Source organism: Agelaius tricolor, unplaced genomic scaffold (genome assembly GCF_023055355.1).
Source record: "Agelaius tricolor isolate 1412-34295 unplaced genomic scaffold, bAgeTri1.0.p SCAF_14, whole genome shotgun sequence".
Lineage (NCBI taxonomy): Eukaryota > Metazoa > Chordata > Aves > Passeriformes > Icteridae > Agelaius > Agelaius tricolor.
The window spans coordinates 16,956,368-16,969,153 of NW_027269274.1; the positions used below are offsets into that span (position 1 = coordinate 16,956,368).

The 12,786-nt window shown below is 58.6% G+C and overlaps 1 protein-coding gene across 2 annotated transcripts in view; it reads left to right on the forward strand.

The window, feature by feature from the left end:
* BSN (bassoon presynaptic cytomatrix protein) overlaps positions 1–12,786 on the forward strand; it is an 88,368-nt gene that overhangs the window by 68,067 nt on the left and 7,515 nt on the right. For both annotated transcript variants that reach the window (XM_071439963.1, XM_071439964.1), the window contains exons 4-5: positions 4,512–4,970; positions 5,983–12,624. In XM_071439963.1, coding sequence (XP_071296064.1) covers positions 4,512–4,970; positions 5,983–12,624 — 7,101 coding nt within the window. The remainder of the gene's footprint in view (positions 1–4,511; positions 4,971–5,982; positions 12,625–12,786) is intronic.

Consider the following 12,786-nt stretch of genomic DNA (forward strand, 5'->3'; position numbering starts at 1 on the left):
TAAACAAAGCTGCCTTCCCTCAGTCCCTCATGTCCTGCCCCCAGGACTCTGTCCTGCCTCTTGGGACCCCAGCAGCACTGATTGTCTCTCCAGAAACCCACTTTTCCTGTGACTCTTCTGGAAATCCCAGTTTTTTTAGAGGCAAAGAAAGCAGGGAGCCTGAGGAATCAGGGCAGTGACCCTCAAAGGCTGTAAGCTGATAACCAGCTGGGCTGGGCAGCCCCCAGTGGCCTCCCCCCCTGCCTCTGGCTGGCTGTGTTCCAGTGTGCCCTGCCGTGCCAGCGCCTCTTCATTTCAGATGGCATCTCAGGCACACTTTGGTTTCATCCCTCTTCTTAATTATTGATGCTTTCCTCTGCCTGGAGCCCACTCTGCATCCCAGCAGTGTTGCCCATCTTCCCTGCGTGCCACAGCCTTCACCAGCCCCAGCTCCCCATAACTGTGCTCCCCTTGGCTACACCCCCCATGGCCACCACCACAGTTCTAAGGCAGCAAGCCTCAGTGCCAAGCAAAGCCCAATCCCCACCCTGATCAGGGCCAAGGTTTCCAGTATCTTTAAGTGTGGAGACTCAGATGGAAGCTGCTGTGCCTTTGCCATAAGCTCCTTACCCATTTTCCACCCCAACGAGGGGCACCCTGGCTTCCTGGGCATCCACGGGTTTGGACATGTAAAGCACTAAATACAGCCTAATTATTATTATCTTCGTGGGATCTGGTTAATCTCAATGGGGATTTACAAGCTGTTAGCAAAGCAGCCGCTCCTCCAATGTTTGCATTTTTCTCAGGGGCAGCTTAATCCCCTTGGCCGTGTTCTCTGGGAAATGCTTGAGGCCAGGTTATATGGAGGAGGAAGCTGCTTCAGAGCCAGTCCCTGAGAGAGGGAGCAGAGGTGCTGTGGGATAACCAAACACCGGAGCTGATAACGCTGCGGGAGAGGGACAGAGGGACGGATCATTTGTCACCAGCACAAGGCTGGGAGGGGCCTCAGCTTCAGCATCCTCACATCCTAAATCCCCCTGGGATTTAGCCCTCAGACACATGACAGGTGTCAGTGCTGGGGTTGATGGGGCTGCAGAGGTCTCTTAAAGATGGAACCAAGAGCTCAGAATGGTTTACCAGAGGCATTCCCACTGGCTTGGGCAGCTTTGCTTGCCTCCACCTTCCCACAGCTGCCGTGGGCAGGATTTCTCTCTCCCTCATGTGCATGTGGGAGCTGGGCAGCTCACAGCTGCTGCTGCTGGAGCGTTCACTGCAGCCACTGTGAGCTGTGATGGCAAATGCTGCGCTGGCTGCTGCAGCACGGTCTGTGCTCACACACAGCTCCACGTGGCACTGGCTGTGACAGGGATGGGGCTCTCCCACAGCTCAGGAAAATTCAGCTATCCCTTCGCTGCTTTTCTGCCATAACCTCACAGTGATTTTCCACAGGGATTCAGATTGAAGCACAGAGTGCAGGACTGTCAGCAGGGTCTTTTCAGCATATAAGATCCCAGAGGTGCTGAAGGAAAAGCCAGTAAAAGAAAATGCAAACTCAGCATGTGCCAGTCTCTCAATCTGAGTGTCTCTGGGGCTTGGCAGGCACCTCTCACAGCTGGCAAAGCCCAAGGACCTTCTCTGCTTGCCTTTCCTTGGTTCCTGCCTTCCCACTGTAGCCTGGCCTTCCTGCCTGCTTTGAAAGACAAGGGGCATTTCAGAGTGGAGCTCCACAATCTTTTTGGCAGAGCTATTTTTAATAGAGATTGTTCCTTTATCCACTTCCCGGTGCGGTCCCATGAAGAGTCGAGCTGTCACATCTACGAGAGCAGGATGGCAGGGTGAGCTGCTCAAACTGGGGCAGCTGCCAAGAGGAATGGCTGCAGAGCCACAGCTGGGAGGAACCTCAGGGAGGAGCCTCAGACCAACCTGCAGAGACATCAGATCATAGAATCGTAGAACGATTTGCGTTGAAAGGGACCTTCATCTCATTCCCTAACCCCTCTGCCATGGGCAGGGTCACCTTCCACTAGACCGGGTTGCTCAAAGCCCCATCCAGCCTGATCATGAACACTTCCAGGGATGGGCATCCCCATTGAATAGATTAGTACTTGGCTTGTCTGGTTGTGGAGGAGCCCTAAGCCTCGTGCTGATGAGATCACACCAGCAGTGACACCTGCCTCTCCATGGGCTCCTTGAATGGGCCCTGATTGGCACTCAGCACCTGCAGCACTGGTGGCCAGTGTTGGCCTTCCATGGTCTTTCTGGCTTGAATTTTTCTCTGGAAGGGCAAAAGCAGTTGTGCCCATCACATATGCAGAGCTCCCCAGTCACCAAAGTCTGGCAGGCTGGGACATCATGAGGATATCCAATGCCCCATTCAGGGAGGGTGTAAAGGATCTGAGTGAGGCAGGCTGGGTAGTTCAAGGCAAGCTGATCTTCTCAAGCTCCTTCAGGACCATGCTGGGAGCTGGTGTGGTGGTGTGGCAGACAGGTATGGGCAGGAACTGAGCTGAGCTTTGCCCTGGCACATCCAACCCATCCCCTGTGCATTGTGCCCTGCCCTCACTGCCTGCATCAGGGAGGGAGCTCTGGCAAAGAAAAATGGGATTCCTGAATGAAAAATGAAAGGTCGTGTATTTCCATGAGGCATGGTTTCAATTTGTGTCACACAATCACATTTCCTTCTGCGGTCTGGAATAATTACAAAGCAGAGTGGGGCAAGCAGATCTGATTCAGAGGCACGGGAATGAGTTCTGAAATAAAAGAAGACAAATGCAATCATTAAGATACAATAGGCTGCACTTGCCCCTTAATTAGACTTTCTCTTTGATTAAGCAGTAATTAAATATTACCGTGCTGAAAGGGATTTTTTTAATGGCCCTCCAAAGCCCTAATGTATTCTTAAGATGTTTGTGTGAAGAGCAGGGGCTGCTGCAGGGTGCTGGGTGTGGGAGGATGTTTTACACCTGCCCCTTTCCTACAGGAGCAGCCCTCCTGCCCCTCTGCTCCCTGGAAAGCGTGGGGCTGGATGGCTGCTCCTGGGCAGGATTGCTGCAGAGGTGAAGGAAAATGTGTCTGTGGGAAAGCCCTGCTGCTCCTGGCCACCACCAGCTGCAAGGCATCTCCAGCATCTCCTCATAACCTGGAGACTCCTGGAGACTCCTGCAGATGACAAGGCTGTCACAGTTCTGCTGTCCCATAGGTATGGGATTTAGAGTCATAGATTAGAATCACGGAATTGTTCAGGTTGGAAGAGACTCTTGAGATCATGGAGTCCAACTGTTATCCCAGCACTGCCAAGGCCACCACTAAACTCTGTCCCTAAGCACCACATCTACACATCTTTTAAATCCCTTCAGGGATGGTGACTCCACTGCTTCCCTGGGCAGCCTGTTCCAGTGCTTGACAACCCTTTCAGTGAAGAAATTTTTCCTAATACTCAATCTAAACATCCCCTAGTGCAACCTGAGGCTATTTCCTCAATGTCATTTTGATGAACCCAATCTTCTCCAGGCAGACCATGGCCTCTGGGATCCCAGGGCACACAGCCCTGGCCCCAGGCTGGTCCAGATGAAGACCAAGAACCACCTCTCAGACAGCATGACAGCTCCTCAGGGCCAGCCACCCATTGAGGTTGACCACCCTGAGCTTTGGGAGCCAGGGAGCAGCAAAGGAGAGGTCTGGGGAAAGAACCTGGAGCATATTGTGCTGTTAGCAGCAAAACTGAAGAGATTTAAAATGCTGAAACATCTAAAGTGAAGGGAATGTCAGGCCCCTATTCCTGGACATTCCTGGGTGGGTAAAAATAGCCCTTGGGCGACCCGGGGGAGGAAAGTGCTTCTGATCTCTTAATGCAGAGCCCCTGCCTTAGCCCTGTGGGCTCTCTGCCACTCAGCCCCGCTTGCCTCTGCTTTTTCCAGGCCATAAAACAACAGCTCTTGCTGAGAATTTCACTAGACAAGATTGTCTTGTTCTTTTCCTGCACAGCATGTACTTTGGGTAATATCTTTGGGAAATTCTGGCATACTTGTGTAGCCAGTATTTTTGTTAACCTAGAAAAAAGAGCCATAAGTGATATGATTATGCTATTAAACCTTTATTGTATCAAAGAAAACAAATCAGAGCGAGAGAGGAGCTGTATGGAGCTGAGAAGTGTTAAGCTATGGTAGTAATATGCCTTTGATTGTTTAATTTCACTTAAAACTGAAATACCACAAGGCTGAAGAATGAAAGAGCTGGTGATGCTGAGGGATTGTGGGGGAGAGTGTGCAATCCCTGTGCTGCAGCCATGGTACCTCTGGCTGGACATCTCTGATTTCTGGACAAGGGTAGGGATGGGTTGAAGCTGGATGTGGATGGTTTGCAGGGTATGGCTATGATGCTGCATGCCCCTCCACAGCCGGTTATTTGATTTGGGTGGGCCGAATCCTCTGCACCATTGCCAGGTGTCCCACCAGCAGAGCTCCTCCATGAGATCCCTGCTGGGCTGAAGCTCCCAGAATTTCAACAGAACTTTTCCTTCCATTCTTTTGCAGAAGAACGAATGGCTGTGCTTGAACTGCCAAACTCAGCGGCTGCTCGAAGGGAGCCTCGGCGACCCTGCCCCAATGCCACTGCCTACCCCAAAGCCGCCATCCAGCGGCTCCCCGCGGCACCAGCCGCCCGCCGCCGGCCAGCAGAGAGCGCCCACGCCGGCACCCGTGCCCGCCGAGCCAGCGCCCCCCGAGCAGCAGCCCTCGCCCGCCAGGAGCCTCCGGGCGGCTGAGCAGAGCAGGACCCCGAGCCCTGCCCCAGCGGAGAAGAAGCCCCCACCGCCAGCAGAAAAGAAGCCCCCGGTGCCGGCAGAGGAAAAGCCCCTGCCCAAAGCTGCCCCGGAGCCTTCTAGAGCTCCTGAGAGCGTCGCTCCAAAGGGGAAGAGCATGACCCCCAAACAAGAGGTGGAGAGAAAGGAGAGCCAGGCACTCCCCGAGGCGCCGCGGGCAAAGGAGCAGGAGGTGAGCACTCAGGGATCATCCAGCTCCGAGCATCCCTGGGCACCACACCCTGGCCAGGCTGGCGTGCTACTGAGCTGTGCCTCTGTCAGTAGTTGTGCCCACAAATGGGGAAGGACCTTCACAGGCTCCAGGGCAGCATGCTGATATTTGCCTTCTTTTTATTAGGATTACATCAATTCAGGCAAAATGCGATAGTTCAGGTCATGTCTGGCCTCTGCATTTCTTTTAAATAATATAATGGTAGTTGGGATTTGTTGTCAAATGGAAAACTCATTTTCCAGCATTCCATGTTGCAGCAGTGGGTGTTTTTCATGCTCTTTATCCCACCTTTTCTAAAATTCATAACAATTTGGGGAAATATTTGGCTACCTTGGGATGGTGTTTCCCCACAAGCAACCATCCCAGCAGCAGCCAGCAGAGCCCCCCATGGGGAGGGGACATGGCAGAAGGTCCCCACCAGCTGGGAGTGAATGGCTGCCCCCCTCACTGCTGTGCAGCCCCCAGGGAAGAGGCTCCTTGGGTCCCCAAAATCAAGTGGTCTGTGGTGCCTCTGGCAGGGTGGCAGGTCCTGCCAGTAGCACCAGGGCTGGGTGTGATGGCACAGTCCCCATGGCTCAGTCCCTCACACTGCCTAATTGTCAAACCAATTAAAAGGGGCTGTTTATTTCTTCTGGCATCTAGCAAGGATCCTGGGGCCAGCACTGCTTCTGAAGGGTGCCTTGGGGGCTGGGGGCCCAGTTTTTCAAACGTATTTATTAGTCCCCCAATGTATTTATGCCCAGGGCCATTTGCTGTACCATCCCCTGCTTGCAGCACACCTTCTATTAGCACAGACAAGTTACTGATGTGCCACTGAATTGGGGGACACAGGATGGTCCCCCTCCTTTGCTCTGGGCTCGCTCCCAGTGGTGCCCAGACTTTTTGTGTGCTCCTTGGGAGATGGTTTGGGGGAAGTAGGAGCAGCAGCTCAGGAGCTGCCTGGATCTGACGCTGTGTTCTCCCTTGCCTGCAGGATGGCAGCAAGCCTTACCCCCCAGACCTGTCCCGCAGCCCCCAGAGCCTCAGCGACACCGGCTACTCCTCCGATGGCATCTCCAGCTCACAGAGCGAGATCACCGGCCTGGTGCAGCAGGAAGAGGAGAAGCTGAGCAGCACAGGGCTGGCTGGGCAGAGCCCCCCCAGCCCCTCTGAGCTCACCAAGCTGGAGAGCAGCATGCGGCCTCTCCTGGAAGGCCGGGGTGCACCCACACAGTCCCCTGAGCGCAGCAAGAGCCGCACAGAGCCGCAGGAGGACCAGCGGCAACAGCAGCGGCCGCGGTACCTCTCCATCACCCCTGAAGCCTTTGACTCAGACGAGGAGCTGGAGGACATCCTGGAGGAGGATGAGGAGTGGGAGAACCAGCGGGAGCGGCGGGAGAGTGCAGAGTCCTCAGATGAGTTTGGCAGCAAGCTGCGGCATGACTATGTGGAGGACAGCAGTGAGGGAGGCTTCTCCCCAGTGCCCCCCCGGACCAAGGGCCAGGAGGCAGAGGTGACAGATGAGGAGTTCATGCGGAGACAGATCCTGGAGATGAGTGCTGAGGAGGACAACCTCGAGGAGGAGGAGGAAGGCTATGGGCGCACCAAGTACAGCATCCCCAAAGCTGGGCAGAAGAGCGAGGCAGAGAAGGGCAAAGAGCCAGCGTCGGCCAAGCGGCGCCTGCCACATGGTGCCAGCAGCATGTACACAGGAGAGGAGAGCAAAGACGTGGAGGCAGTGGAGGGTGATGACTTGAGCACAGCCCAGGGCGGGCTGCGGCGATTCAAGACCATCGAGCTGAACAGCACAACTGGCTATGGCCGGGAGATGGAGATTGGCCAGGAGCCAGATACCAGTGTGGACCGGGAGCCCGAGCTGGAGATGGAGAGCCTGACAGGCTCCCCTGAGGAGCGCTCACGGGGCGAGTACTCCTCCACCCTGCCAGCCACAACGCCCAGCTACACCTCGGGCACCTCACCCACCTCCATCTCCTCTCTGGAGGAGGATAGCGACAGCAGCCCCAGCCGCCGGCAGCGCCTGGAGGAGGTGAAGCAGCAGAGGAAGGCTCGGCATCGCTCACATGGCCCCTTGCTGCCCACCATTGAGGATTCATCTGAGGAGGAGGAGATGCGGGAGGAAGAGGAACTCCTGCGGGAGCAGGAGAAGATGCGGGAGGTGGAGCAGCAGCGCATCCGGAGCACAGCGCGCAAGACCAAGCGTGACAAGGAGGAGCTGAGGGCCCAGCGGAGGAGGGAGCGCTCCAAAACCCCCCCCAGCAATCTCTCCCCCATCGAGGACGCCTCCCCCACAGAGGAGCTGCGACAGGCGGCAGAGATGGAGGAGCTGCACCGCTCCTCCTGCTCCGAGTACTCGCCTTCCATTGACTCAGAAGCAGAGAGCTTTGATGCTGTGACCTCCAAGCTGTACAAGTCTGGCAGCGAATACAACCTGCCCACTTTCATGTCACTGTACTCCCCGACAGAGAAGGTGGAGAGTGCTGCCAGCCAGCCCATCAGCAAACCCCTGAAAAGCGCCGAGGAAGCCTATGAGGAGATGATGCGGAAGGCAGAGATGATGCAGAAACAGCAGGTCCAGCAGGCCCAGCCTGCCTCTTCCTACAGCAGCACCTTCCAGCAGGTTGGCTACCGCAGTACTGAGGGCCAGAACGGCTTTGACTACCAATACGGCGAGGAATACCAGTACGATGGCGGCCTCACGCGCCCCTCCCAGCCCGACTATTCCAGTGCCCTGCCAAAGGCAGGAGCAGTGTACGAGGAGATCCTGCAGACCTCGAAGAGCATCTCCAGGATGCACCAATCCTCTTCCTTTGACCTGGCCCTCAAGCAGGGTGAGAAGGTGAAGGGGCAGGAGGAGACATACCAGGAGAAGCGTTTCCTCAATGCAGAGAGCGCCTACGCTGACCTGCTGAAGCAGAACGGTGGCCCACTGACCCCTGGCACAAGCCCCACACAGCTCTCTGCTCCTGTCTCCTTCGCCAGCTCCGACAGCAGCACTGGCAAGACTATTCCTGATGTCCGGGTCACTCAGCATTTTGCAAAAGAGGGACAAGACCTAGGCAAGCTCCAGAGTGCCCCGGCAGCACCCAGCCCAGTATCCAAGGTTACTACCACTCCTTATGCTTACAGCAAAGGCACCAGCACAGTGACAACAGCAGCAGGCAGCCCTGGGAGTGCGCTGCAGAGCTACAGCTCACCAAGTCCAGAGGCCCCATCCATAGCTGGGAGAAGCTACACTCCATCAAAGAGCACTGTCAGCTATGGCTCACAGACCGAGGATACCACCAGAACCAGGACGGTGGAGATTAGCGTGCAGACAGCCAGGGAGAAGATCCCAGCCGTGAGTGACAGCAAGCCCACACTGCCCAAGACATACACCTTCTTCAAGAGCTCCAGCCCTCCGCTCTCACCCACCTCACCCACACAGAGTCCCACCCGCACCACAAAGGCCACGGCAGAGTTTTCCACACAGACACAGAGCCCAGTGCTCTCCTATGATGGTCCTTCTGCTGCTGCTGCTGGCCCGGACACCTCTTCCCCCATGGTGGCGCAGGGGACGCAGACGCCGCATCGGGCAGGCTCGCCACGCCTGACTCGGCAGGCGTCCTCACAGGACTCCCCCTTCATGGTGATCACACTGGCGGCTGATGCAGCCAGCCAAACCAAGCCAGTCAGCTCTGGCGCCTTGACATCTCCCACTTCGTCCCCCACCAGGCCAAGCCGGCAGCTGCTGGCACATGGTTACACCCAGACACCGGAGCCAGAGCAGCCGACAGGTGCCTACATCAGGGCACAGCCAGTGAAGGACCACGCCCAGAAAGCACCTGCCGTGACTTCAGCTGCTGATGGCATCACAGGACTGTACAGCTGGGGAGCACTCCCTGCAGAAAACATCTCCCTCTGCCGCATCTCCTCCATCCCCGGTACGTCCCGGGTGGAGCCAGGCCCCAAGGTGCCAAGCAGCAATGCTGTGGACTTACGGACTGCATTGAAGTCTGCCCCCATCATCATAACAGACCAAGGCATGGATCTCACATCCTTGGCCACTGAGGCCAGGAAGTACTGCCTGACCCTGGACCACATCCCCAACCGGCAGTCCACAGCCATCCAGCCCTTGATCATCAACCTCAATGCCCAGGAGCAGCCCCACGCCATCATCGCAGCAGCCAGCACTGCCAGCCTGGCCATCGCCTCTCCCATGATTCTCTCGCAGTCCAAGCAACCCATGGTCTATGGAGACCCTTTCCAGAGCCGTGTGGATTTCGGGCAGGGGACCGGGAGCCCAGTGTGCTTGGCGCAGGTGAAGCAGGTGGAGCAGGGTGTCCAGACAGCCACTGTCAGAGCCAGTGGGGTGGCCAGTGGCAAGCCCGAGCCTCCTGCTGTCCCCCAGACCAAATTTGCAAGGTACGGCATGCCAGGCCAGATGGTGAAGAAGGACGTGCTCCTCACACAGACCGGTGGGGCACAGAATGCCAGTGGCCTCCCACAGGCCTTCCCACCAGAGCCAGGATCGGAGGTGTACCGGGCAGTGCCAGTAGAGCTGAAGAGCCAGAGCCCTCTCCTTGCCCTGGGTGGCAAGAAATCCCAGGTGATGATGGTGCAGATGGAGGAGGCAGCGACTGGCCCAGTGACCAAAGTGCTGAAGGAGGAGGGGCCAGCCAATGTCCTGGACCTCACGGGCGTGAAGCCAGAGAGCCAGGTGGCCTGCTGTGACATGGTCTACAAGTTCCCCTTTGGTGGCAGCTGCACGGGTGCTTTCAACCCCACCTCCAAGATGCCAGAGAAGAAAACCGGGGAGGCGGCAGTGATGCCTGGTCGGAAAGCTGGTGGACCAATGTATGGCAGCAGAGAGCCAGAGCTGCAGGAGACCTTCCCTTACCGGGAGCAGCCGGCCCCGGCACCTGCGCTCTACGAGGAGCAGAAGTTTTACCCAGCCAGCGCCTTTGGACGACTCTACTCCTCCATGTCAGACACAAACCTCTCTGAAATCGGAATGAGCTACTACCACACAAAGGGGGATCAGCCCTTCCCTGCCCCAGCAGGTGATGCCGCTGTGGACCTCAGCACCATGAAGCACTCCTACAGTGTGGGCTTTGCCGAGGGGGGTTACCTGGGCCAGGGGCCACAGTACGGCTCTTTTTCTGACCTCCGCCAACCAGGAGAGCTGCTGAGCCACCCCTTCCCCATGCGGAGGTACAGCTCAGCCTCCAACCTCTACTCTGACTACCGTTTCTCACACCGGGGGGACCTGGCCAGCTTCCAGGAGTCCAGCCTGGCCCACTACAGTGCCACCACGGCACGTGAGATCAGCCGCATGTGTGCTGCCCTCAACTCCATGGACCAGTACGGGGGCCGGCATGCCAACGGCCCTGATGTGCTGCCTTATGGCCCCAGCACCGGGCAGGGGGCCACAGGGGGGCTGGCAGCTCAGCAGCAGGGCCCTGTACCCCCCAAACCCGGTGGGATGTACAACCCCACCTTCCCTGAGGGACGGCAGGGCTTCAGCAACCTGGCCCAGTACAACGTTCCTGGTGTCCGCCTGGGCGCCATCCGGCAAATGCTTCCTTCCACTGCAACCGTGCGGGCTGCCGACGGCATGATCTACTCCACCATCAACACCCCCATCGCCTCCACCCTGCCCATCACCACCCAGCCGGCCTCGGTGCTGCGGCCCATGCTGCGTGGGCTATACAGACCCTATGGCCCAGGTGGTGTGGCTGCAGTCCCACTGGCCAGCTTAGCCAGGCTGCCAGTTGTCACCCCCCGTGTCCCGCTTGCAGCACAGGGCCTCTACCGCTTCCCGGCCCCAGGTCGGCCGGCCCCAGCAGCCTCGATGATGGAGACACCCGTCTACCTGGGGAAGCCCATCGCCAGCACAGCCCCGGCAGCGGTGGGAGCTGCTCCTGCTGCCAAAGCACCCGCTGCCCCCGCCGCACCTGCCAGTGGCTTGCAGAGAGCAGAGCCGCCACCAGCTGCCCCCCGTGCAGAGGCACCAGCAGCACCAGCAGCCCCCAAGGAGAGCGGGCCAGTGGCCACAGCGCCCAAGCCACCACTGGATGGAGCTCAGCGGGAGGAGAGGGAGCGGGAAGAGGAGCGTCAGCGCAAGCAGCAGGAGCACGTGCTGCAGCTGGAGCGGGAGCGCGTGGAGCTGGAGAAGCTGCGGCAGCTGCGGCTGCAGGAGGAGCTGGAGCGGGAGCGTGCTGAGCTGCAGCGGCACCGGGAGAAGGAGCAGCTGCTGGTGCAGCGGGAGCTGCAGGAGCTGCAGTGCATCAAGCAGCAGGTGCTGCAGCAGCAGCAGGAGGAGCGGCACGCGCAGCTGGCGCTGCAACGGGAGCAGCTCGCCCAGCAGCGCCTCCAGCTCGAGCACATCCACCAGCTCCAGCATCAGCTGCAGCAGCAGCTGGAGGAGCAGAAGCGGCAGAAGACCATCTTCCCCACTCCTGTGGAGCCCACTGCCCGCCCACCCGAGGGGCCCGCTGAGGCACCGCGGGTGCTGCCGCACAATGGGCAGGCGTGGCCCCCAGCGGGCCAGACACCCCCAGAGGGGCCTGCCGGTCCCCGCTACCCCATGCCACAGCGGCCACTCAGCAGCTCAGCCTCAGACATGTCACTTCAAGTCGAGGAGTCCTGGGAGCCCGGCCGGGGCATCAAGAAGAGGAACTCAATGCCACGGCTGAGGGATGCCTACGAGAAGGAGACCTTTGCGGCACGGAAGATGGCGGACAGCAGCGTGCAGACAGATGAGGAGGACGGCGAGGAGCGGTTCATGCTGTCGCGGCGGCGGCGGACGCGGCGCAGCGCTGACTGCAGTGTGCAGACGGATGAGGAGGACAGCGGGGAGTGGGAGCAGCCCGTGCGCCGCCGGCGCTCCAGGGCCTCACGGCACACTGAGGCCAGCACCGAGGGCAAGACAGACGGGGCAACCCGCACAGCCAGCGTGGGTATCCAGACCATCAGCGACTGCTCAGTGCAGACAGAGCCCGACCAGCTCCTCCGCGTCTCCCCCTCTATTCACATCACCACCCATGACCCCCGAGTGGAGATCGTGAAGTACATCTCAGCCCCAGAGAAGACGCAGCGGGGTGAGAGCCTGGCCTGCCAGACAGAGCCAGAGCCAGCTCCCCAACCTGGAGTTGTGGTCCCCCAGCTGACGGTGCCCACCACCATCCCACCCTACTCCACCAGCCTCCAAATAGTGAGCACAGGCCCCCTGGACCCCCACACTGTCCGGCAGCAGACCCTGGGCAAGTTTGAGAAGAAGAAGCCAGATCCCCTGGAAATTGGTTACCAATCCCATCTGCCGGCCGAATCCCTCTCCCAGCTGGTGACCCGCCAGCCACCCCGCTCTCCCCAGGTCCTCTACTCACCCGTCTCCCCGTTGTCCCCCCATCGCCTCCTGGAGTCCTCCTTTGCCACCAGTGAGCGGCTGAACAAGGCCCACGTCCCCCCACAGAAGCACTTCACCACCGACTTAGCCCAGCGCCAGCAGACGCTGCCGCGCCCCATCAAGACCATGCAGCGCTCCCTGTCCGACCCCAAGCCCATCAGCCCCACCTCTGAGGAGGCCGGCAAGGACAGGTTCTCCCTTTACCAACACCCGCTGCTCCCCAGCTCACAGGTACGTCACCACAGGGAACAAGCTTACCCTCAGGGAACAGCCCTGGGAGGCACCTCGGGACATTGTGGTTTCATTAGTCCTGTGGCAATTAATATTTCAAAAGGCCGGTCCCCGCGGCAGCTGATGGCAGACAGCAGGCACAGACGTGCATGCCAACACCAG